At 44.0% G+C, this 27,396-nt stretch overlaps 1 protein-coding gene across 2 annotated transcripts; it reads left to right on the top strand.

The window, feature by feature from the left end:
- The first annotated feature begins 1,805 nt into the window (after nt 1-1,805).
- LOC309394633 (cyclin-dependent kinase inhibitor 1-like) lies at nt 1,806-20,697 on the top strand. 2 transcript variants are annotated; one of them, XM_081958047.1, is made up of 3 exons: nt 1,806-1,907; nt 14,767-15,191; nt 16,265-20,697. In XM_081958047.1, the coding sequence occupies exons 2-3, from the start codon at nt 14,819-14,821 to the stop codon at nt 16,330-16,332; spliced, it is 441 nt and encodes a 146-aa protein (XP_081814173.1). In that variant the 5' UTR covers nt 1,806-1,907; nt 14,767-14,818; the 3' UTR covers nt 16,333-20,697. The 2 variants fall into 2 exon arrangements, with proteins under 2 accessions (XP_081814173.1, XP_081814172.1); XM_081958046.1 differs by lacking the exon at nt 1,806-1,907 and adding an exon at nt 2,299-2,548.
- The last annotated feature ends 6,699 nt before the right edge of the window (nt 20,698-27,396 follow it).

Here is a 27,396-nt window from a genome sequence, read left to right as displayed (position 1 = left end):
GCACAGTTGCAGGAGGTAATTGCTCTCAGCTGCTGATAATTAGACTCCTCTCCAGACTATAAAAGGACTGCTTGTGGACATGCCCTTTTGCAGAAGTCAACGCAGGAACTAATGTGGGAGTAGAGTCTTGTGAGCATGGCAGGCTGGATGGCTGCTATTGCGTATCAGTGCTGGATTGTTCTGAAGGTCTAGTTGTGTTGGATTGCTGCCAAGGACCTGTCTGTCTGTGAATAAATCTCGTGAAGTATCTTTGGTTCGGAGTGTGTCTGTGTTGGCGAGGAAGAGGTGGGTCAGAACAGAAACCAATCAAGGAGAGAAGCAACCTGGAATTGAGGAGAAACTTCCTAATGATGAGGACAACCGGCCAATGGAACAGCTTTCCTTCAGTCATTGTGGGTGCTCCAGTACTGAAGGTTTTTAAGAAGAGACTGGACAGTCACTTGTCTGAAATGGTATACGATTTTGATTCTCATTGGGGTGGGAGCAGAGGTGGGTTTCTACCAGTTAGCACCGGTTCAGGCGAACCGCTAGTGGTAATTTGGCCTGGGTCGCAGAACCGGCAGCCACCCAGGCTGGCCACCCCCCCAAACCAGTTCCCTGGTCTCCACTGCCATTGCCGGGATGTTTTTAGTATTTTTTCATGTTTTTCGCTCATGCGCAGAACAATTTACAGTGAACTGCGCACATACGGTGGAAGTGAACAGGTACCAATGCCAGTAGGAGCCCACCCTTGGGTGGGACAGCAGCTCTAGTGGCCTTGTGGATGGCCTGGCTCACCTCAGCATAACCTCCATGCCCTGCAGAGACTTTCAGAGCCAAAACAAGAAATCCAAAAGGAACAGGAAAATAGGAGTCTAGAGATTTAGCATGAAGAGTCATGATTCATGACTCAGAATTTAAGGGGGGTCGGTGGGAGAAATGCTGCCTCTTCATATGCTTCATCCCAAAGCCATGATGGCACAGAATTCCTGGAGAATTCTGAAAGTCCGCAGATCTTAAAGTTGCAATGGTTGGGTACCTCTGGTCTACCACAGTGTTTCTCAAGACGTGTAGACTTTAACTCTCATAATTTCCAGCCAAAATGAATGAAGTAATAGCAGTGTGCCAATATTTGAAGGGCTGCCACAGAGAGGAGATTGGGTCAGGCTATTTTCCAAAGCACCCTGAAGGGCAGAACAAGGAATAATGGATGGAAACTGAACAAGGAGACATCACCCTGCCAACAAAAGTGCGTATAGTCAAGGCTTTGGTTTTCCCAGTTGCAATGGATGGCTGTGAAAGTTGGACCATAAGGAAGGCTGAGCGCCAAAGAATGGAGGCCTTTGAATTCTGGTGCTGGAGAAGACTCCTATGAGTCCCTTGGACTGCAAGGCGATCCAACCGGTCAGTCCTAGAGGAGATCAACCCTGACTGCTCTTTAGGAGGCCAGATCCTGAAGAGGAAACTCAAAGACTTTGGCCATCTAAGGAGAAAGAAGGACTCACTGGAGAAGAGCCTCATGCTGGGAAAGATGGAGGGCAAAAGAAGAAGAGGATGACAGAGAAGGAGGTGGCTGGATGGAGTTACTGAAGCAGTAGGCGTGAGCTCAAATGGACTCCAGAGGATGGTAGAGGACAAGACTTCGCATCTAACCAACGACCACCTGTATTTAGCTATTTTTGTTCTGAAGGAGAATTCGTTATTTTTTGTTTGTTTGGCAGCCAAACCTTTGAATGAAAATCCTGGAGCCTCGTCATCACCAGTCCTGATCTGAACTGCACGAATTCCTTTTCGCCTCCTGGGGCCTGTTTCGTTTCCCCACCCCGGCATCGGTGAGGTCAATCCATACTGGCAACACCACCACCCACAGCCCCAAATCGGGATGTTCCCAACCTACTCCCAGCTTGTTATCTCCGCCTCACCTTCTTGTAAGTTTCTCCTCCCTTGAGGCTTGTGCAACGCTTTGCAAAACGACCCCCCCACACACACCTCCCTCCCTCCCTCTCCAGGCGAGCTCGCGTTGCTGTATGTTTTTGGCTCCCTGCTTTGCTTTATTTGGCAAAAGTTTCCAGTCCGGGAGGGGAGGGGGGGAAGGGTGGGGATGGGGGCGGGGGGGTGGGGGGTGGGTAGGAAGGAGTCACGTTGCAAATCCACGTGCCACCGGGGGTTTGGCCCGGAGCCCGGAATGGGAAAGTTTAATCAAGCGCGGAGCAAAGCAACCGATTTGCAAATCTGTTGCAAACCCCCCCAGGCGGGGTGGAGGGGTGGGGTGGGGTGGGGTGGGGTGGGGGACATAGTGGGAGGGGAGTGGCAGAAACGACGAGGAGTAGCCGAGCGAGGAGGAGGAGGAGGAGGAGGAGAAGGAGGGCGCGAAGGAGGCAGCGAGCCCCGCTCTCTTCTCCGCCCGCCGCTTTAAGGACCGCGGAGGGGAAGGTGCTGCGGCGGCGCCCCGCGAAATTTGAAAGTGGCCGGGCTTCTGGCTGCGCGTTGTGCGGATCCCCAGCGGCTCCGGATCCCGCCGTTCCAGGAGGAGGAGGAGGCGGGGGTGACAGAGGGGTGCGGCTTGGAGGTGAGCAACTGACCCCCCCCTTTTTGGGGGGGCACGGTCCCGCGGCTGGAAGGAAGGGTGATCTGGGTGGGAGCTCCGGGTCAGTCGCAAGGCGGGTCTTGGGACCACACGGTGGTCTTAGGGGAGAATTGGCCGGGGGTGGGGGGTGAGGCGGCGGTGGGAAACGGTGGTGGTGAGAGGGATCCCAGGGTCAGGGGAACCCACCCGCTCCCCCACCTTCGAGTTCAATCTTCTGCTCTTGGCTAGGACAATGCCAGCTGTGGACTTTGAAGGCGCCTGCAATAAAAGGAGAGGAGAGGAGAGGAGAGAGGAGAGGATAGGAGAGGATAGAGGAGAGGAAAGGAGAGGTTAGAGAAGAGAATAGGATAGAGGATAGGATAGGATAGAGGAGAGGAGAGGAGAGGAGAGGAGAGGAGAGGAGAGGAGAGGAGAGGAGAGAGCAGATGATAGAGGAAAGGAGAGGATACAGGATAGAGGAGAGGAGAGGAGAGGAGAAGATAGAGGAGAGGAGAGGATACAGGATAGAAGAGAGAAGATGATAGAGCAGAGGTGGGTTGCTCCCGGTTCGCCCGGATCAGGCGGATCAGGCAAACCGTTAGTAGCAGCGGTGGGATGCTCCACCCACCTGCCCGGATGCTTCTGCGCACGTCAAACTGGTTGGCAAAAAACTGGCAACCCACCACTGGGACAGACGATAGGATAGGATAGAATAGGATAGGATAAGCTGGAAGGGACACTGGGGGTCTTCTAGACCAGCGCCCCTGCTCAAGCAGGAGAATCTATACTATTTCAGATAAGTGACTGTCTAGATCAGGGGTGTTCAAACTTGGGAACTTTAAGACTTGTGGACTTCAATTCTGGGAGTTGAAATCCACAAGTCTTAAAGTTCCCAAGTTTGGACACCCCAGGTCTAGATAGACTCTTCTTAAAAAACCTCCAGTGATGGAACACCACAACTTCTGGAGGCAAGCTGTTCCACTGGTTAATTGTCCTCACTGTCAGGAAGTTTCTCCTTAAATCCAGGTTGCTTCTCTCCTTGGTTAGTTTCCAACCATTGTTTCTTGTCCTGTCTTCTGGTGCTTTGGAGAATAGGTTGACGCCCTCTTCTTTGTGGCAGCCCCTCAATGCTGTCATGCAATCCCTAATTCTTCTTTAGACTAGCCAAAGGCAAATCCTGCAGCTGTTCTTCGTATGTTTTGGTCTCTAGGCCTTTGATCCTCTTAGTTGCTCTTCTCTGAACTTTTTCCAAAGTCTCAACATCTTTTTTGTAGTACGGTGACCAAAATTGGTTGCAGGTATTCCAGGTGTTTGCCTTACTAGGCACTTATAAAGCAATAGTAATCCCGGATCTTTCTTTGCCGCCCCCACTTTACAGAATTTTGTGTTGCAACCCGGATGCTAAGGAATTACATTTCATCTCCGAAGTGCTCCAGAGTACAGGTCTTCCTCAACTTAGTACAGTTCGTTTACAAGGACACTGGGGGGGGGGGAGGACTTACAGTCATTTTTCACACTTATGACCCTTTCAACCTCCCCGCGATCACATGATCAAAATTCAGAAGCTTGGCAACTGATTCATATTTATGACGGTTGCAGTGTTGGGGTGAGGGGGTGGGGAGGGTCGTGCGATCCCCATTTGTGACCTCACGACATCCAGAGTCAAGGAGAACGTTCTGATTTGCTTAACGGCCGGGTTATGAATTTAACCAATTGCAATAATTCACTGAATCTATGCGGCAAGAGACGTTGTAAAACGGGGCAAAAATCAATTAACAAATTCCTCACTTCATAAATTTGATTTATGATTTCCTCCCAAATGCTACTCTTTATAGTGATAACGTATTTTACATCTTTATTCTGCCAACCTAGCAGTTCGAAAGCATGTAAAAATGCAAGTAGAAAAATAGGGACTGCCTTTGGTGGGAAGGTAACAGCGTTCCGTGCGCCTTTGGTGTTTAGTCATGCCGGCCACACAACCACAGAGATCCTATCCAATCTCCTGGATTGGAATTGTTGATTACAATTTTTAAAAAGTAATTCACTCTTTGTTACTTTACAATACCATGCATTTTGGTGCATTTTGACAAAACTGAGATAGTTTATTTATTAAAATAATAAGTCAAAGTATTTGGTAGGTGATACCCGAAGTGTTTAATCTGTGAATATTTTTTCTTCCTTTAAGTTAGAATTGTGCAATGTAATCTAGGAATAATTTGTACCAAGGGATAGTTATCTTGGAAAATTAAACTGTCAAAATCATTTACAATTAATGTATAATAAACACAGGGCTTTCAAAACACAAACGTTGGTTTTAAAATTAGATACAGAGGTAAAAGTGCTCCTTTTTATATCTGGCTGGCTCTTCAGCTTTGAAACGAAGATGAGCACTGCCCCCTAGAGTCAGGAACGACTAGCACATATGTGTGAGGGGAACCTTTACCTTTACTTATAGCGTATTTGTATTGTCTGGTCAGAAAAGTCATTGGTTTCATGAATTGGGTGGAGCGGTTGCTGGCATGCCGCAGACCCATGCCACCCCATGGACCAGGAGTTGGGGACCCTTGCTCTAATTTGTTTCTCCTAAATTCTTCACTAAAACATAGAAAAGGGAAGTCCTTTTCCCTTCAACCTCACAAAGACCCAATCTCATCTTGATCTTAGCAATAATATGCAACAATTTCCCCCTGTCTTCCTCTGAATGTTGGGTATTTTTTAACAGACAGACAGACAGATTAACAGACTTGGAAGGGACCTTGTAGGTCATCTAATCCAACCCCCCACCCAAGCAGGAGACCCTATACCATTTCCAACAGATGGCAGTCCAATGTCTTCTTAAAAGCCTCCAGTGATGAAGCTTCCACAACTTCTGAAGGCAAGCCATCCCGTGGGTTGATTGTTCTCAGTGTCAGAAAAGTTCTCCTTATTTCCAGGTGGAATCTCTCCTTGATTAGTTTCCATCCATTGTTCCTAGTCTGGCCTGCAGGTGCTTTGGAAAAATAGCTTGACCCCTTCCTCTCTGGTGCAGCCCCTCAAACATTGGAAGACTGCTATCATGTCCTCCCCTGGTCCTTCTCTTCACTAGACTAGCCATGCCCAGTTCCTGTAACCGTTCATTGTATGTTTTAACCTCCAGTCCCCTAATCATCTTGGTTGCTCTTCTCTGCACTCTTTCTAGAGTCTCAACATCTTTTATATGGTGTGGTGACCAAAACTGGGTGCAGTATTCTAGGTGTGGTCTTACTAAGGCTTTATAGAGTGGTATTAGTACCTCCCTTGATCTTGATTGAATCCTTCTGTTAATGCAATTTAGGATTGTGTTGGCTTTTTTGGCTGCCACTGCACACTACCAGCTCATATTTAACTGGTTGTCCACTACATTTTTAAAAAAATTCCAATTTAGCTACCCACTCCAAGATTCCCTGGTCATCTCCCGAAAGGACTAACCATGCCTGATTCTGCTTAGGTTTTTCAAGATCAGTTGAGGTCGGCTGATGTCAGTTGGGGAGACCACACAATCTCTCTCTTTGAGAAGAGCAATTTAGGACGACTGAGTGATCTTGAAGAGATAATTTCTTGACACTTGACATCTGGATCTTGCTTCTCAAGCAGTGCAGTTAATAAAAAATGGGAATTGTAGGAGCGGGAAGCCAACAGACCTGGAGGGCACCTGTTGGAGAAGGCAGTTCAGAGACCAAATAAATCTTCTGCAAGCAGTTGCACTGCGGGAGAAGGGAGCTGGGAAAAATAAGCGGAGTCCTGCACGCCACGACATCAAGATGGGTATGATGGTCATTGTGGCTTCTCATAACCTCCCCAGAACGCAGGGAATTCAAGTGTGGGACCCTTCCTCAGGCTAGATCAGGGGTGTCAAACTCAATTTCATTGAGGGCTGCATCCAGGTTGTGTTTATTTATTTATGTTATTTGTTTATTTAGTTTATCAAACATTTACGAGATAACAGGTATAGGTAGGAACATGGACACGAACAAGGAAATGAATACAAATAAATAGGGACAGTAGGACAGGGATGGTAGGCACGCTGGTGCACTTATGCACGTCCCTCTTAGGAATGGGGTGTGGTCCACGGTAGACAGTTTGAGGTTGAAGCTGTGAGGGTTTGAGGATGTAACAACAGAGTCGGGTAGAGCATTCCAGGCCTTGACCACTCTGTTGCTGAAATCGTATTTTCTGAAATTGAGTTTGGAGCGGTTTACTTTGAGTTTGTATCTATTGTTTGCCCGCGTATTATTGAGGTTGAAGCTGAAGTAGTCATTGACAGGTAGGATGTTGTAGCAGACAATTTTGTGTTCTAAGCTTAGGTCACACCGTAGGCGGCATATTCCAGGTTGTCCAAGCCCAAAATTTTGAGCCTGGTGGCTTAAGGGATTCTGTTGTGAGCAGAGGAGTGGAGTGCTCTTCTCGTGAAATATCTCTGGACCCGCTCGATCGTATTAACATCCGATATACAGTGTGGATTCCAGGCAGACGAGCTGTATTCGAGGATTGGTCTAGCAAATGTTTTGTATGCTCTGGTTAGCAGTACAATGTTACCGGAGAAGAAGCTTCGCAAAATTAGGTTAACAACTCTTAAACTCTTTTTGGCAATGCTGTTACAGTGAACTCTGGGGTTGACCTTGAGGGGCTGAGGGCAGCATGGCCAGGATGGGCGTGGCCAGCTTGATATCCATTTTTGCCCGTGACAGCCTCCTGCAGCCCTCTGCCAGCCAAAACGGAGCTCAAAACTCTGCCAGCCAAACAGAGCTCAAGACTACCCAGAGGTTAAAATAGATTTGATTTCCTAACTTCCCCTTTTCTGGGATTTCCAGGCTCGGGTTACCCTTACCTGGAGATTTCCTGCCAAAATCCCTATTGGCGAACCAGCTGTGAGTACAGGAACCCTCCTATAAATGCAGCTGCTTTGCCAATGGGGATTTTCTAGGGAGGAGGTGTGCTTCCAGAACAAGGAACCCAAATTGACCTATCAGTGCCTTGGATGACCTGTTTAGGGGCTTTCCAGGTGATTCCACCACTTCCTGGTTAGCCTAAGATTCCACGTAGCATAAGAAGAAGCAGTTGAAGGTGGCTATGGAGATGCTTAGTCATCCAGGTCCATGGTTGTCTCAAAGGTGCTTTTTCAAGAGGCAACTGGACTTTCTGGTTTTTCCTTGAAGAACTTTCTCTTCTCACCCAAGAAGCTTCTTTGGCTCTCAGAGAAGCTGAAGAAGCTCTCATCCAAGAAGCTGAAGAAGCTTCTTGGATGAGAAGTGAAATGTCTTCAAAGGAAACCCGAAAGTCCAGTTGAAGGTGGGTTCTAGGCTGGCAGCCCTGCCCAGACACAGTGGCCTCCAGAGCTATGATCTCCAAGTGAATTAAGGATATCTTCGAGTACTCTAGGTAGGCACATAACTCCTTTGATTAGGGCAGTAAATTCTTACTGTAACCAATCTGTTTGAGGAAGTCAGCGACTCTTCCCATCCTCCTTAAAATCTTTTTAGACTGACTATTGAAGGCCAAGATCTCAAACCCTGGGCTAGCTTAGCCAGTAAACCCAGCCAACCACAGCTTGGCTTGGGACACACTGTTTTCAGGTAAATAACCCATACACGTCACAAAGGGGTGTGTTGGTTTCAGGGCGTGGTCCTCTTAGAAATGTCTGTGAGAGTTAGACTCCCTTTCTGTAGACTGGAGGCTCTGCCCAGAGTGGCAGCCATCCTGGGCTTCTCTGTAGGACTCCGTTTTATAAGTATATCTTGCCAACAATTTAGACATTAATGGCTGTATGTTGTGTTATTTTTCAGGAGACAGCACATTTACACTGTTATACAAGCTGTATACCCACTACTTTACATTGTAGCCAAGTGTCATTTCTTCAGTGTTATCACATAAAATACTTAAATATTTGCAAAATGTGATGGGGTATATTACTTCTGTGGTATTCTATATCTCTATCTCTATGTATCTATCTATCTCTATCTCTCTATCTCTATCTATCTATCTATCTGTATATCCATCTATCTATATCTCTATATCTATCTATCTCTATATCTATCTATCTTATTATCTATCTATCTATCTATCTATCTATCTATCTATCTATCTATCTCTATCTGTATCGATCTAGATCTAGATCTATCTAGATCTTTATCTCTATCTATATTTCTATCTCTATCTCTCTTTCTCTATCTATATCTATCTATCTATCTGTATCTATCTAGATCTATATCTATCTAGATCTAGATCTATATTTCTATCTCTATCTATCTATCTATCTATCTATCTATCTATCTATCTATCTAGTTAGTTACAAAGGTAACGCCACAGTGGTGATGAACACGTCTGACTACCAAGCCAAACTATCCAACCTACTCCAAGACCCCGCTTACAAACCTCTAAACACAGACCCCACCACCTACCTGGAAAAAACCACCAAATCGAAAATAAAAGCCTCTGCCATCAGTGAAGAGATCCAGCAAAGAATCATCCCCAGAGAGAAATCTTCCAGATGCCCCAAACTCTATGGCCTCCCCAAGAAACACAAAGAAGGAACACCACTCAGACCCATAGTCAGCTCCATAGGGTCACCTCTACAGAATCTTGCCAAATTCCTCGCCAAACAACTCCAACCCTACGCAGAAACCATCACCTCAAACGTACAAAACTCACTCCACTTCATAGAAATAAAGAAACAAAACCTACAACCCAGCGACCTACTCGTGAGTTTCGATGTCATATCCCTCTTCACCCAAGTGCCTATAAAAGAAGCCTTGACAGTTATCCAGAAAAAACACAACCCCCCCAAACACATCCTAGACCTGACCAACCACTGCCTAACCAACACATACTTCATCCATAATGGACAAAGATACAAACAGATAGAAGGAGCACCCATGGGATCACCCCTCTCACCTGTTATCGCAAACGTATACATGGAACATTTTGAAACTAACGCCTTAGATAAATCTGAACACAAACCCAAACTCTGGCTGAGATATGTAGATGACACTTTTGTAATTTGGCCACATGGGAAAGAAAAACTGGACAACTTCCTCACACATCTCAATAGCCTCCACCCCAAAATACAATTTACTATGGAAATAGAAGCAAGCAAGCAACTTCCCTTTCTGGACGTCCTAATCTACAAAAAAACCAATGGCTCCCTAGGACACACCATCTACCAGAAAAAAACACACACCAACCACTACTTAAACGCACAATCCCATCACCACTCTCTATATATAGTACATTTTTCTTTATAATACATCACATTTCCAGTTTTGCAATGGCAGTGTACTGGCTGTATCCAGTCCTTTTTATGTGTATACATAGTTTAATACACCTTGATTATAAACAATATTGTCTTAATCATACATTTATAGACTCTTTTAAATACATAAAAGTACGTCATAGTTATAGGCATCATTTTCATAATTGCACCATAACATTCTATATATGTATCTCTCTCCTTTTCCCTCTCTCCTTCCTTCTCCTCCCTTTTCCTCTTCTCCTCTCTCCTCTTTTCCCTTCCCCTCTCCTACCCTCTCTCCTACCCCTCTCCTCTCCTCCATTTCCTTCAATGGAGACTAATGAAAGACTGCAGTGTTTTCAACACCCCACACGAGTCACAAAGGGGTGTGTTGATTTGGGGGGGGGGGCGGAATCCACTTGGAAACGTCTGCAAGAGTCAGACTCACTTGCTGTAGAGTGGAGGCTCTGGCCAAAGTGGCAGCCGTCCTGGGCTTCTCTGTGGGACACAGTTATGCTCCAGGTGCCTGAGTGGATGGGAGACCACCAGGACTGGCAAATTGCAAAAGGCCATGGCAAACCTGCTTGATCCTATTGCTCAAGCTGCCAAGAAGGGGGTGCCAGGAACCAACATTGAGGGATAGAATCAAGGTCACGTGAAGTGTTAATACCACTTTATAATGCCTTGGTAAGGCCACACTTGGAATCCTGCATCCAGTTTTGGTCGCCACGATGTAGAAAAGATGTGGAGACTCTAGAAAGAGTGCAGAGAAGAGCAACAAAGACGATTAGGGGACTGGAGACTAAAACATATGAAGAACGGTTGCAGGAACTGGGTATGTCTAGTTTAATGAAAAGAAAGACTAGGGGAGACATGATAGTAGTCTTCCAATATCTCAGGGGTTGCCACAAAGAAGAGGGAGTCAAACTATTCACCAAAGCACCTGAGGACAGAACAAGAAGCAATGGGTGGAAACTAATCAAGGAGAGAAGCAACTTAGAACTAAGGAGAAATTTCCTGACAGTTAGAACAATTAATCAGTGGAACAACTTGCCTCCAGAAGTTGTGAATGCCCCAACACTGGAAGTTCTTAAGATGATGTTGGATAGCCATTTGTCTGAAATGGTATAAGATTTCCTGCCTAGGCAGGGGGTTGGACTAGAAGACCTCCAAGGTCCCTTCCAACTCTGCTCTTATATTGTATTGTAACATGTCCCGTTTACGTCCCCCAGTCCCGCTGCTTTCCTTCAGAACCACCTCCCCCATGAAAACAACGCGCCCGGGATCCAAAGCCGGGGCCGCGCTCCCGCGGGGATACCAACTTTCGCGGGCTGGCGCGGAGCTGCGCGTTTTGGCGGCCGCGCTTCTCGTCCGCCGAGGCGGGGAGTTTCCCGCCGCAAGAACCGCGAAGAGAAAGGGATGGCCCGCTACGGCAACTGCCGGGCTGGCTGCGCGACCGCTGGCGCCCTTCCCTTCTCGACAGCCTCTAGCGCGCAGAGAGGTTCGTCTCCCAGCCCGAGTGGAAGCACCTTCAGTGTCCCGGCTTGGGTTGGGAAAGCAGCTTGCCTGGCTCTGGATTTTGGTCCTTGGATGGGGAACCACCAGGAGATGCCAGAGGGAGGCTAGGCTGGGAAGGACTTTTGAAGGCACGTCGTCATCCCAGCGGGTTCAGCCAGAACCGTTTTCAACAGCTGGAGGATCCCGAGGGTGGATCAGGAGCGGCAAGAGTCAGGTTGGAGCCCCAGAAACTTGGGGGTGGGGGGATTTTGTGAAAGGCGCGGCTGTCCTGGAATGGGAGAGGGCTTCACAGGGTGATCGGTGGCTTCGCAAAGCCATGAGCGGCAGGCTTGGGTTTATTTTATTTTATTTAAATAATAATAATGTTTGTTGAACTTATTTAAACAAAAAGCAAAAGACAAATTTCCACTCATTACAGCCAGTGCGTTTCAGTATCATTAATATCATTCATATTTACATAAGTTCTATTTCCATGTTCTCTCATATACTCTATATTATATAGTCACTTGGAATATTAATAATATAATCATATTTTCAGTTCTATACAGTGTTATCATCCTTGTTGTAGTAGCTCAACAGCTAACCAAGGACCTAGGAACTGTTTATTATTATTATTTACTTTATTTATTAAACATGAAACTGAGCCAACTGAACATTAAAAAATGCATTGCAAATACCAGTGACTGGTGTTAATGGTTGATACGGTTTCTGCCAGCGTCCTAGGTATCAACCAAGGACCTTCTTAAAATATAAGATGTTCCGAGTAGCACAGTTTTTTGCAGTTCTGCTGGTGTTATTGCAGGAAGCTGCAATTTGTGGATGTATCTTGTAAGATTCTTGGACATGGTGCCAAGTGCCCCAATGACAATGGGTATCACTGCTACATGCTTCATCCATAGCCATGTAGTTTCGATATTTCATTATTTTTTCTAGTTCTTTTTCTTCGACTGGCATCTCCAGGAACAGCAATATCAATAAACTGTACACTTCATCCCTCTACAACCGTGATATCTGGCATGTTGTGCTCCAAATGATGATCCGTTTGTATTTAAAAGTCCCACAAGATCTTCGCCTTCTTATTTTCGATAACTTTTTCCACTTTATGTTCCCATGACTTTCTGGATATGGGTAAATCATATTTTTTACATAATGACCAGATTAATGGATTAATTTAGCAACTCGGTCATGTCTAGCTTTGTAATCAGTTTGTGCAATTTTGCTGCATTCACATATTAAATGTGAAACAGTTTTGACTTTGTTATTGCAATTTGGGTTGTTGGTATCTTCGCTTTCATGGCATTAGTTTGTAGTGCTTGTTCTTGAGCAGCCAGTATTAAACTTTCCGTCTCTTTCTTGATAGTTCCCATCTTAAGCCATGTCCTTGTCAAGTTGTCATCACATTTTCCTTCAATGTTTTTCAAGTGCTGTCCATCCAAAGCTTTGGTTTTCCATCTATTTAATCTGTCATCCAGCTGTTTTTCCTTATATTCTCCCTTTGTTTCTGTTGTTTTTATGCCGTTCTCCGTTTTCACAGCCTGCATCAATTTTTCTGTACTTTGGTTCACATAATCATTCGAACTTTGTTTTTTCTTCTACAGTTTTTCTTGGCAGGTACAACCTGTCGATGTCACTTCGTGGATGTAAAGCGTGGTACATATTCAAAAGTTTGCGTGTTTTCCGGTCCAAGTTTTCCAGTTCAGCCAGAGTCCAGTTGATGATTCCAGCTGAATAGCGTATCACTGGAACTGCCCATGTATTAATGGCTTTCATTATGTTTCCAGCATTCAGCTTTGATTTTAATATTTTGCGGACCTTCCTGATGTATTCCTTTTGCGTTGACTCTTCGACTTTTCCATTCAAGATGCTATCTGCTTCCAATATGCCTAGGTACTTGTAACCATCATCCTTTGCTAATGCCTTCACTCTATTTCCATTTCCCAGTTCTATTCCTTCTGTTTTTTTTCCATTTTTCCTCACCACGTGGATAATGTAGCACATTTTTCAAGCCCAAAGTTCATTTTGATGTCACTGCTGAACAGTTGAACTGTGTTGAGTATTGATTTAAGTTCAGTGAGGCTTTTCGCATACATTTTTAAGTCATCCATGTATAGTAGATGGTTTATCTTGCCATGTTGGTTTGAGATTTGGTATCCCAGTTTTGTGTTTCATAGGATTATTGTCAGTGGAATTAATGCAATGTTGAACAGTAGTGGTGAAAGTGAATCCCCTTGGAAGATTCCTCGTCTGATGTTGACTTCACCAATGTTCTCTCCATTTGTTGTTAGAATTGTTTTCCATTTTTGCATATTTGCTTTAAAAAATGTACAGATATATTTTGCTGATTCCAAAGTTTTCCAGACAGGTGTTAATCCAGCTGTGGGGTAATGAGTCAAATGCCTTCTTGTAATCAATCCACGCCATATTTAAATTTGTTTTTCTTTGTTTTGCATTTTTAGTGCCATTTTGTCTATGAGCAGCTGATCTTTTGTTCCTCTTGATTTATTATTATTATTATTATTATTATTATTATTATTATTATTATTATTATATTGGAGAATTATTATCAATTTAGTGAATACTGTAAATTTTGATTGTAATAGTGCAGAGGCATTTGTACCCAGATGACACACTGTTTAATTGAAGATGATATGTTCAAATTAAAGAGAAAAAAATTATACTAAAGAAGAAGAAGAAACTTGGATGGAGTAGAGTGATTGAAACGCGGAGTAGAGTACAGTACAGTACAGTAGGGAGCAGAACCGAACAGAAGAGTTGGAAGGGATCTTATAGGTCATCTAGTCCAACCCCTCCCCCCCCCCAAGCAGGAGACTCTACACCATTTCGGACACAAGAGAATGCAGGGACGTGGAAAGCGAGAGAGGGAGGGAGGGAGGAAAAGGAAGGGAAAGAAAAGAAGAGGGAAGGGAAAGGGAGGGAGGGTGGAAGGTATGAAAGAAAAAAGGGAGGGGTATTAGAATGTGGAGCAAGGGAAGAAAGGTAAGGAAAGGAATCCTTAGTCAGTGGTTCCCAACCTTTTTTTGGCCATGCCCCACCTAAGCATGTGTAAAATCCTGATTGCCCCCCCCCCCCCCGCCTTAACATATAATTCTTACTTTACTCAAAAAGTAAACTCTGCTCACACGGAGGAAGCCTAAAAGGCCATTCACTTGGTTTAAACAAGGTCCAAATTGCCCCATTAAATTTCCCCCCTGTGGGGCCTGGGTCCCACGTTGGGTGCCACTAGTCTAAGGCAATATTTCCTATCTTTGACATCTTTAAGAAGTGTGGACTTCAACTCCCAGAATTCCCCAGCCTGCAGGTTGTAAAACACTGCTCTAAGGTATCTCCCCTACTACCAGGAGTGGAGAATCTCGGACACTGAACCTCAGTACTTAATCCTCAATACCCCTTTTGTGAATCAAAGAAACCAAAACTGAGTTTGTTTTCTTCTCAACAGGTCCTTGGTATTTGACGCTCTTTTCAACGACAGGCAGGACGGGAGAGAGAAGATGGATCTGATTTCAGCCAAAACAGCCCCCACCAGGAGGAATCTTTTTGGACCAGTGGACCACGAGCATTTGCTGCAGGAGTTTCAGAGCATGATGAGGTCCAGCATGGAACAGGCGAAGCAGAGGTGGAACTTCGACTTCTCCCAGGACGTTCCCGTCGTGGGTCTCCTCCAGTGGGAAGAGCTGCAGGGCCACGAGGTCCCCGCCTTCTACCACACGCATGTGGCTCGGGAGTCTCGCCCACTTCTGCAGCCCGTGAACAGGACTGTGGACAGAGAAGGGAAAGTTCGCCTCCCGGGGAGAGAGGTGGAAAGAGGCAGAGCGATCAAAACTGTGACGCTCGGGAAGAAGCGAAGACAGACGTATTTGACAGGTATGTAGGTCCAGGCGCCGTTTTCAGCGCAGGTTCTTCAGATTCAGGTTGCAATTCCACGGGGCGAAAGAAGAAGCGAAAACAAGGACATTGTCAGGCAATGCTTGAAAGGTGAAAGTGGCAGGAGCTATTCTGACCTAAGCTTCCCAAAAGCACGAAGCCGACTCCTCGTCCCGATAAAACCCCTTTTATTTAGTTTAAAAGAGGGGTCTCCAACCTTGGCAACTTTACGACGTGTGGACCTCAACTCCCTGTCTTATTTTCGGAAAAACACGGTAAAATTTGTCTTCAAAGAAATGTAGGTGATCTCATGAAGCTGGTCAGATAAAAAAAGCCAGATAGCAAAATGCAAGGTGTGCTACCTGGATGTTTTATTAAACGAGTCATAGACAATGTCAATCACAGGTCCCCATGGGGAAATCAAAAAAGGCAAGATGGTGACTGTGGATGCACACAGAATGCTCCACTCCTTTTTTTTCCTGAACTGTTGTTGTTGTTTTAAAAAAAATCTTATTTTATATCCCTTTTTTATATGCATCTGTGACAGGAGTGGTATATACTTAACTTCCCTACCAGTTCGCAACTGTGAGCGCACACGCCACCTTCCGCGTATACGCTTTTGGCAAAAAACCGGGGGGGCCTAAATGGGATGCCATAGAGTGGGCGGAGCCACCCGCGATTTCCGTTACTGGTTCCGGCGATCCAGTCTGAACTAATAGACTACCTCCTTTGATGTGTGATGCATATGGAAAAAGAGTATTAACTGCACAGCCTAAACTGCCATCTTGACTTTTTTTGACCTGGGATCTGTCCCCCCTTGATAGAAGCCTAGTCATTTCTCAGGCTGATTGTTTTAAATGCAGGAAAATAATTGGGGGTTGGTTTTATTGGGGGGGGGGTGTTTTCCAGAAATAAGAGAATATACATCTTGACTTTGTTCCCCTCCCAATCTCCTTTTTCGTAAGATTTCCATTCTGTTCACTCTGGAGAAATCTTTCCATGTATCCCTTCTTGTCGTTACTTGTTGGTGTGGATTTTTATTTATTTATTTTACAATATAATTTTTTTTGCAGATTATTATACCACAAAGAAGCAGATCAGGACAGATATGCAAACACCTGTAAAGAAATTGGCCTTCTAAACTGGTGGATCGCTGCCCAGATTTTTTTTTCCCCCTAAAAGAACTTCCAAGCTTATACAACACCTCAGAATGATCTCTACTGATAACTAACCCTTTGTAGCTGCGCATAGAAGAACGGTGAAAACGGGAACAGTTATTAAAAGAACAACAAACTCTTAGGAAGTGGCAGTCCCGCCAAATAAAAACTGAATAGCTCAGGAAACTTTAAAAAAAACTTATCAAGTCTGAAAAAAACCGATGGCAGCAATGATCACGTTTAAAAAACAATTGCTTATTGTATTATTGTCAGAAGCAGCTAAAATACTCCATATGAACAAACGGGGAGCCGCATTCTACCACTTTCCGTGTTGTATTGTTTAAACTTGTTTCGTGTATATTATTTTTTCATCTTTCAGCGCAAAAAGCAGACACGTTTACCAGCTTCGTGAATTTAAGTTTTGAAAACAGAATCAGAATATCCATTTCTCAATTTGCACCCAACAATTACTTAAGGATGAGGGACGCCGTGGCTCAGTGGCTAAGACGCTGAGCTTGTCGATCAGAAAGGTCGGCTGTTTGGCAGTTCGAATCCCTAGCGCCGTGTAATGGAGTGAGCTGCCGTTACTTGTCCCAGCTTCTGCCAACCTAGCAGATCGAAAGCATGCAAAAAATGCAAGTAGAAAAATAGGAACCACCTTTGGTGGGAAGGGAACAGCGTTCTGTGCACCTTCGGCGCTTAGTCATGCCGGCCAGATGACCATCTTTGGCTTTAAAGCAGAGATGAGCACAGTCGGGAACTACTAACACGTATGTGCAAGAGGAACCTTTGCCTATTACTTAAGAAGCATGTTCAGCCCCTCTCATTTCCATTCAGATATTACCTATTTTACCATTTAGTGCCTGACAGACACAAAAAGGGTAGAGTTTGGTCACACAATTGCTAGCACATCTTGATTTATTTTTTCCTCAACATGCTGTATCTTGCAGCTGGAAAAACCTAGGAAAATGGATTTTGCAGCTTGCTTTCAGGAAGCCCTCTGTCCTTCGAACCAGATTTCTTTGCATAGCAATATGTCTTGATTGCAATAGGTGGTTGTTTAAATATCCCCGGGCAATATGTCTTTAATCATATATGGGTGTTGTGTGCTTTAGATTTAGTAAAACCTGGCTTCAAAACAGACAAAGGTGGAATAATACAAGCCTGGCCATGTTTTGATAAATTGATATTAACTATGAATTGGCTTTATTCAGTTGTATTCCGGAAAAAAACAGCAGATGTCCCTCAGATTAAACCGTAAATCCTACATCATATATTCTGTGTTACGTTTTGTCCTGAAATCCCTGGTTTTGGAAGACTGGCACGATGGTACAATATAATATGTGTGCTTTTGGACTACTCGATGTACAGTATAATGAGCTTGGAAGGTTGGATCTTATATTGATAAGGCTTCCGATATTTTTCTGCAAAAATCTGAGTGGCCACTAGATGTCAGCATAGTGCCAGAAACCTTGAACGTTTTGCTGCCATGTCCTGCTTATTGAGCTCCAGGCCCTCTAATCCAGTGTTTCTCAACCTTGACAACTTGAAGATGTCCGGACTTCAACTTCGCTGGCTGGGGAATTCTGGGAGTTGAAGTCCAGACATCTTCACGTTGCCAAGGTTGAGAAACACTACTCTAATCTTATGAAAATCTTTGACGCTCCCATTGCCATAGAACAGGGTTGGCAAATCTTTCCGGCACCAAGTGCCAAAACGGGAGCCCGTGCGTGCGTGCTGCGTGCGTGCATGCTGGAAACGAGAAGAGCAACTTCCCGGTGCGCATGCCCATGCTGGGAAAATGATCTTCCGGTTTCCAGCACTCCCGCGCTGGCTGACACACTGGAATCCGGAAGAGCAACAAGCAACAGCTCGCGTGCCGGGAGAAATAGCTCCGCGTGCCACTTCCGGCATGCGTGCCATAGGTTCGCGCACCAGAACCTGGAATACCTACGGGCGACGGCTCTCGTGCCCAGAGAGATGACTCCGCTTGCCACTTCCGGCATGCGTGCCAAAGGTTCACCATCGCGGCCAGAGAGTATTGTATGAGAACAAATCAAATGAAAATCACATTGGTAAGTAAAGTGACACTGCATAGATTATATATTCATAGAATGGATGTCATTCATCTGCTCTGTGTTATTTCAGAAGGTTTTTTTAAAAAAAAATTCTTAAAATGTCATGCAGGGATAAAAATGGGCTCTCCAAGACAGCTGAGTGAAAATTAGGACAGCGCAGTGTCCTCCAAAACTCTACACACACACACACACACACACACCAAAAAAAAAACAAAGCCAGTGATGGTGCTGTCCTTATTTATTTCAAAACAAGGAATGTTGTTGGTGGATTTCCTGCCTTTATTTGTCTTCCCTCTTGAGCGTCATTGGCTGGCAGGAAACGCGTCACTCTTCTTAAATTGGGCTGGGCAAGAATGGAAACCTGGGAGGATTCTAAAGAATGGTCAGTTTGGCCACCTTCTCCAGTGACCCAAACCACAAATGGCAAGCTCCAGAGGTTGAAGCAGGATGGGATGTGCATCACGCAGGCTATTTTTGGATTCTGGTCTAGTGCTTTTCTAAAAGAGGGCCAAACCCATGTTCTGAAATAGCTCAGATTATGGAGATTATTCAATCATCCAAGTCACTGTTGTCGCAAAGGTGCTTTTTTCCCCCCAAAAAAGCAACTGGAGTTTCTCGGGGGGGGGGGGGAGTTGTTTGTTTGTTTGTTTGACAATGTTTCGCTTCTCATCCCAAAAAATCATCTTCATGAAGAAGCTTTTTCGATGAGACGTAAAACCTTTTCAAAGGAAAAAAACCAAGTATAGCCTTTTGGAGCAAGCATCTTTGGGACAGTCCAAGGGACAAATAGACAGATCCATGGTGTGGGAGACAGGATGAAGCAGAAGGGAACGATCAATCATATGATAGTTTTGGAGTGATCGAGAAATCCAGGTGATCTCATGGCTGGTGTCACCCAGAATCAGCCATTGGGACCACACAATGGTGATCGGTCGACATGGAAACGACAGTCATCACCAGATTCATCTGTGGTCAGAAAATAATGCAATCACAGCTTCTTTGCTGCCTTCTGATCTCAACAAGAAGGTGTTCTGACCAATGCTTCCCCAAAAAGTACCAGGCAGAGTCCTGGTCCCGACAAAACTCTTTTTATGAAAGGAATGTGAATTCCTCTCATTCACACGCAGCCAAGGCCTGGCAAACAGTCTTTCAAAGGTGCATTTATGACCACAGACCTTATCTAGCTTGGAAAGCTGCCATGTAAATATTTTCCAAACGCAAGGCTGTGCAAGGAAAGACTGGGCAGAGAGTCTTTGAGATTCACGGACAGATCTTCACACTCCTGAAATGAACAAATGTTTTTTTTTTTTCCTGCAAAAGCCCACTCCCCTTTCACTCCTCTTTTATGTCCTATGGGAGGGGCCAATCACCTTCCACCTGTGGCTTTACTCTCAAGTCGATCCTGATTTCTGAGCTGTTCTTTTCTTCTGGCAGCTCTGCGCATGCACACACTGGGAACAGGCTCCAGCTGTTCCTCTGCCTCGCTGCTGTCTGGCTCCGAAGGCAGCTGAGAACTGCCAGACGGCCTTGGCCCCATCACTGCCTCCAATGCAGAGCTCTCATCCGAGCCTTCCCCAACCTCCAGGATTGGCCCATGTTCCTCCCCAATCTCCTTATTGCCTGACTCTGCTGCCAGCTCCTTTGGCTGCTGGCGGGCCACAACAGAAGGTGGGGACAACTTCAGGCCATCTTTGAAACAGCTCGCAAAGCGAGCATGCGCCCATACGGCGAACCAGTAATAAACGTCTGTGAAACCACCTCTGAGACAGATGGGATCAATCCGGGTTTCTATAATTCAGTGTTTCTCAACCTTAGCAACTTTAAGATGTGTGGACTTCAACTCCCAGGATTCCCCAGCCAGCATGGGGAATTCTGGGGGTGGAAGTCTGCACATCTGTAACCTTCTTAAGCCATTCTAACAGCTAGGGGAGGGCTAAATTATCCAGTATATGAAGTGTGTGACTTGAGATGAACTCACGAGAAGGTGAATGGCTTCATTTCTCCATCCAGCTTCGTTGTTTTAACAAAGTTCACCACTCAATTTCCATTGTGAATCACATCCAGAGGAACTACTAAAGTTTCTCCTAATGTTTGGAGAGATTATTATTGTACGAGGTACTAAACGAGCGTCCGTGTTTCTAAATTGCATTCTGCAGTGGGGATTGCAGTATTTAATACTGTAGTAAGGAACTTCTGTTAATGCTTCTGGGTGATATCTCTTGCTTACAACCTGTGGATGTTTTCAATAAAATTTTGGTTTCTCCAACATTGTATTGATGCTGATTTTTAGTCTATCGGGGAGCCTCTCCACATTGTGCCATTGAACACCAATTCCCCAATTTTTATTGTTGTGCTTTTGATTTTGGCCAACAACCCATCACAAACCATGAAAGAATAGTAAATCAACCCAGACTCAGGATGAGCCAGTTACATTTAACTAGGGAAGAACTTTCAGTGAAATTAAAAAAAAGTATTATTAGAATGATCTTCAGTGATCTTCTGCATGCGATGAGAAAAGGGGATTTATAAATATACAGTAGTGGGAAAAATTGTGGAAACCTTTTGGGGGCGAAATGTATTTTTGAGGTTTGGTGGCTAATAACATCACTTTTTTTTTGAATTAGTACCCTAAAGTGATATATCAATGGAAAGACAATTCAATCAAGAATGTAATGCGATGAGGTTCGTTCAATTATCTGTATTCTATGAAAAGGTATTGGTCAGAAGCGACCCAGCAATAAAACCCAGTTAATAGAAGCAAGCATTCAGTCTTGGTTTCACGTTGTAACAGCTGCAGAACTAAAAGACTTGGTTCACTCCATGGCCCAGCTTCTCAGCAATGTCTGCTAGAGGTGAACCAACAAGAAAGACTTCCTCCTAGATATATGTTAAAATTAAATATGTATATTGAAAAGGAAGTATAAATACCATCAACATAAAATGGAGTTTGCTCAGAGGCTGAAATACACCAAGTAAATGAGAGGAAGGGTGTGAAGTTGAGGAGAGAGGTAAGCGAAGAAGAGAGGGATAGGGGAGAGGGTAGGGGAGGAAGAGGAGGAGAGAAAGAAGGAGTGGAAAGGGGAGAGAAGAGAAGGAGAGAGGAAGGGGAAGTAGAAAAGAGAAGGACAACAGAGGGAAGAAAGGAGAGAAGGAGGAGAAGGAGAGAGGGAGAAGAAAGTGATGGATAGGGTACAAATATGGTGTATGGAGAGCAGAAGAGCCAATAATTGTTTTGGGGAGTTGATGGTAAGACAAATTGATGTAAATATTTAACAATATAATATGATTTTAGTTATGTAATAGTATACATGTGGTTATTTGTTATGAAAATGAAAAAAAAAACTTTATGGAAAAAGAAAAAGAAAAACTCCCTCCTGGTTCCTAGTGTAGGTCCTTAACAGGAGTGGGTTCCTGCCAGTTCTAACCTCATCTATAGAAGAGGTTCCACAAATCTACCGTGCTGTTTAGAACCGATTCCAGCTCCCTACCCCCGCCCGCCCGCACATCATCAAGGTGAAGAGCGAGAAGAGGAATTCTGGGAGTTGAAGTCTACAAGTCTCAAAGCTGTCAAGTTTGAATATCCCTGGGGGTTTTTTTCCTAAAGGGTTAGGGGTGCAAGGGTCTTGTAACTTGACAGCTTTAAGACTTGTGTGCTTCAAATGTCAGAGTTCCTGAGCCAACATTTTGGTTGCTAAGCAAGAGCATCGTTAAGTGAGTTTCACCACATTTTACAAGTTGGCCATGCCCGCCCAGTCACATGACTGCCAAGCAACTCCCACTCGGTCACATGGCTGGCAAGACACCTCCCACAAAGCAGGCCACACCTACAGAAGAGGTTCTAAAAAGTTTTGAAACCCACCACTGGTGCTTAGCTCAGGTGATCAAAGCAGTTTCAATCCCATATCCCAGCTATAAATTCAGGTGACCTATAGTAATCATACCATCTAGCAAGGTTACAACCTTTTAACTGTGAACCTCAACAGACAGGTTCCTCGGTGTAAGCTAGTCCACATATTTAATTTTAAATTTAAATATGACAGGCCATTGCTCTGAATATTTTTTTAGTGCTTTCTACTTGCTTTCTGATGGGGGTTATGAATTAAACGCTCTTCCGTTGGTCGAACTAAACTGAAAGATTCTGAAAGTTAGCTTGGCAGTTGTAAACATTTGTAACCCTAGATGACCTCCTGGTTTCTGACTCCACCCAAGTTCTTGGCAGGCTTTCAAATATCCTGGCAAAAGCTTCAGACATCCGCAGCGATGTATGCCAACGGATTGTTTTGTCTGTAGATGTGGCAGAGAGATGAGGAAGTACAGAACTGGCGGCCCTGTTAATAGGCTCCTCGCAAAATATGGAATTCCACACCTTCTCTGCTGGGAACTTACTGGAATAAAGATTTCTGCAAAATAACACTGCTTCCCAGGATATTGTTTGTCTTCCAAACCTTTTGTCTGTGGCCTCACACAATTTTCAAATGTTGGCCATAGCGGATTAGGCTTGCCTTGGAATTGTAGCTGGAAGAGATGGGAAGGGAAGGGAAAAGGCCCTTCCTAAATTCAGTGGAATAAATTTGATGTGTGTGAATCAAATGGCTTAAAGATTATGTCAGGGGTGTCCAAACTTGGCAACTTTAAGACTTGTGGACTTCAACTCCTAGAATTCCCCAGCCAGCTCTGCTGGCTGGGGAATTCTGGGAGTTGAAGTCCACAAGTCTTAAAGTTGCCAAGTTTGGACACCCCTGGATTATGTTTTTATCATTTCTATATGATGTTGATGAGTGGTGTGCCTAGAAGCAGTGGTGGGATTCAGCCAGTTTGCACCTATTCGGGGAGAACCGGTTGTTAACTTTCTAAGCAGTTGGGAGAACCGGTTGTTGGAAGAAATCTCCTTTTGTTTTTTCCCACTTCACAGGGCTAATCCTGTAAGGAAGGCAGGAAGGAAACATTCTGGTGTTGTTTCTAGCCTTATCTTTATTGCCCTGCTTACAGAAACTGCCTCTCCGGTTAACCCTTATTCCATTGTAACAGCTAAGGCGAAGCGCCCATCGACGGGAGTGACGTTGAGTTGGCCACACCCACCCAGTCACATGAACACTAAGCCCCGCCTACCCAGCTGGTCATTAGGGCAGAGAACCGGTTGTTAAATTATTTGAATCCCACCACTGCCTAGAAGTGGAGCTCTCACCTCACAATCAGGAGGCTATGAGTTCAATCCTAGGTAGAGGCAGATATTTCTCTCTCTGGGCACGATGAGAATATATCTGCTGCTGGGGGGGGAAACCTCCGCATTGGCAACAGGAAAGGCATCTGGCCAGTAAACACTCAACTCATTCAGTTCCCCAGACTCCACCCCGCCAGGGGTTATGAGATCGTTAAAAGAGGATGATTTCTATATGATGTTGATAAGACAGCTTAAAAAATTACAATGTCGCTCATCATGAAGAGAGAGTCAGAAATATTGAGTTCGAATGAATGATACAGCCTAAGGATTTCCTCTGCAGGATTCCTCCATTTCTCAGGAGGATTCCACTCCAATTTTCTCACTCAAACTTGGACTGGGCAACCAATGATGGCTTGATTGTATGAGCCATGCTGATGTGAGAGCGCTGTTCACCCAGACTTACATTTCATACAAACAGTGAAGCATTTTCCGTCTAGTCCAGAGTTCCAGAAAAAATGTGAAAGTACCTCAATAGTGCAAAGAGTTTTCAAATGGAAAAGAACAATTTTCCGTCCTAGCTTTAGATTAAGGAGAAATCTGTTCATAATTATGCCTATTTGCCTCCAATTTTGGAGCACAGATTTTAAAATAAATCCCTTTTTAAAAATGTTAATCAATTGTGACAACTCATTTCAAAGAGGAAATTGCAGAGAAGGAACAAGGGAGTGGAGAGGAATGCTCCCCTAGGAAAGGACACAGTATCTAAACTTTCTAAGTTAGAAAATAAGTAAGAGGAGAACATAACAAATAAATGAGGAGGAGGAAAGCATTATAAGAAAATAACAAATCATTTAAGGAAGAATGGCTCCTCCACATACAATTTATTATGCAACATAGCAAATATATACAGTAAAGCTTGCTTTCAAAGGGAGCCTAAATGTTTATAAAAACCATAAATTAGTAGAGGCACATAAAGGGGAAAATTAAAAATCAAATTGTCTTTTTTAATTTCTGTTTTAAAAACTTATTTCTTGTTTGTTTTTGTTTTTCTTTTCTTTTACATGCACAAACAACAGTCAGCAACAATTAGAGAAGACCATAGTATTAATTGTTAGGTAAAGGTTCCCCTCGCACATATGTGCTAGTCGTTCCTGACTCTAGGGGGCAGTGCTCATCTCCATTTCTAAACCAAAGAGCCAGCACTGTCCAAAGATGTCTCCGTGATTATGTGGCTGGCATGATTAAATGCCAAAGACGCACAGAATGTTGAATGCTGTTACAGCCCAATCAAAGATGGTCCCTATTTTTCTACTTGCATTTTTACATGCTTTCGAACTGCTAGGTTGACAGAAGCTGGTACAAGTAACGGGAGCTCACTCTGTTACGTGGCGCTAGGGATTCGAACTACCAACATTTCTGATCGACAAGCTCAGCGTCTTGGCCACTGAGCCACTGCGTCCCTTATTAAATGTTAAGCTTAAGACAAAAACCTCTATTGTACATCAAATATTTTGATGTAAATTACAGATACTCATCAATGCTATATTTAGTTTTGGATGTAAAATTGAAACAACTTTTTGCTTATTAATTTTGACATTTCAAGATTATAGTTAACACTGACATACAGGTAGTTCTCAATTTACGACAGTAATAGAGCCCAGAATTTCTGTCATAAGTCAGAAAGACTTACCCTGAGATAACCATGTGACCAATCTGATTTTATAACCTTTTTTGTAGCGGGCATTAAGTTAAGTCGATGGTGGTTTTCTTGCTGGGAAGTTTCCTACAAAATATTTTTTTAAAATTTCATCACATGACTACAGAATATTGCAATTGGCTACCAAAGTGCTCAAAATGTGGTCACATGACCACGCGGGTGAGGGTACTCCTATTGTAACCCCAGACCCGGTGTCATACATATCTTTTGAGGATCCATGGTAACTAGGAATGGTTAATAAGTGACCAGTCCTTAAGCAGGGGCTAATGGTAAGCCTCTTTTTTTTCCTCTATCTTTAAACGTCTAAGTTATCTAAATATCAGTGCGTTAATAATTGCTGGAGAATACAGTATAAATATAACTTTATCTAAAAAGTACGGCATGTTATTTCCTATGTCTTATAATACGATAAAGCAACTGTAAAAAATAAAATAAATATTACATAACTTAGAGCAGTGTTTCCCAACCTCAGTAAGTTTAGGATGTGTGGATTTCAATTCCCAGGATTCTCTAGCCAGCATGCTACCTGGGAAATTCTCGAAGTGGAAGTCTATACATCTTGGTAAGGCCACCCTTGAAATACCGCATTCAGTTTTGGTCTCCAGGATGTAAAAAAGAAGTTGAGATTCTAGAAAGAGTGCAGAGAAGAGCAACAAAGGTGATTAGGTGGGATTCAAAATTGTTTACTACCAGTTCTGTGGGCTTGGCTTAGTGGCTTGGTGTTGCTTGGTGGGCATGGCAGGGGAAGGATACTGTAAAATCTCCATTTCCTCCCGATCAGCTGGGACTTGAGAGGCAGAGAATAGGTGGGGGCAAGGCTAGCCAGAGGTGGTTTTTACTGGTTCTCCAAACTACTCAAAATTTACGGTTCTCCAGAACTGATCAGAACCTGCTGAATATCATCTCTGATTAGGGGACTGGAGGCTGAAACATATGAAGAATGGTTGCAGGAACTGGGTATGTCTAGTTGAATGAAAAGAAGGACTAGGAGAGGCATGATAGCAGTGTTCCAATATCTCAGGGGTTGCCACAAAGAAGAGGGTGTCAAACTATTCTCCAAAGCACCTGAGGGAAGGACAAGAAGCAATGGGTGGAAACTAATCAAGGAGAGAAGCAACATAGAACTAAGGAGAAATTTCCTGACAGTGAGAACAATCAGTGGAACAACCTGCCTCCAGAAGTTGTGGGTGCTCCAACACTGAAAGTATTGAAGAAGATGCTGGATAACCATTTGTCTGAAGTGGCGTAGGGTTTCCTGCCTAGGCAGGAGGTTGGACTAGAAGACCTCCGAGGTCCCTTCCAACTCTGTTATTCTATTCTATTCCAAAAGCATGCTCAGTGGGGAATTCTGGGAGTTAAATCCACATATTTCAAAGTTACTAACACTAAAAAATGCTGATATAGAGGATTATAAAATTATGGATTTCAGGGGAAAGGATATGATATTTTCTCCAATTCTCACCATACAAGGAAAGGAAGGATAAATAAAAAGAACGAGTACTTTACCATGGAAGAGACGGTGGAAATTCCTACCGAGGGATTGCAATTATCATATAGTCAGAGCATGTAGTAATTGACACCGGATTTTATTCTAGATTTTAGTTGTTATTTATTATTTTATACTAGAAGTTTTAAGTGTGTATACACTGAGTGATTTTATTTGTTCTGATCTAAGACTATAATAATAAATTGTTGTTATTGTTGCCCTACCAAGGTATAACGATGATTCCCAAACCTCAATAGCTTTTAAGGGGAGTAGGCATATTTGCAAAGAAGAGCTATCAAATTTTTCTGTAGCAAGCAATTTCCTGCTGGGAATATAAATGTTTCTAATGTCCTATGATGGCAATACTTCCCTATCTTGTTGTGACATCACTGAACAGTGCGTTCTGTCTTTGTTCCTGGCCAGCCTAACCAATCAATGATTTTTTTTATTGTAGTGTTGGGCACGATTAATGATTGTCAGCCTTGTGACCAGGCACAGCAATCAATCTCACCTCTTCGGATACTCATTGCCCAGGTGGCAGAAAGAACAACAGGAATCGATAGATAACATATAGCTAAAGAAGTTGCTTTACTGCTGACAAGATCA

Source organism: Natrix helvetica (assembly GCF_964273705.1).
Source record: "Natrix helvetica genome assembly, chromosome: 6".
Classification (NCBI taxonomy): Eukaryota; Metazoa; Chordata; class Lepidosauria; order Squamata; family Natricidae; genus Natrix; species Natrix helvetica.
This window is presented reverse-complemented; position numbering and strand designations above follow the sequence as displayed.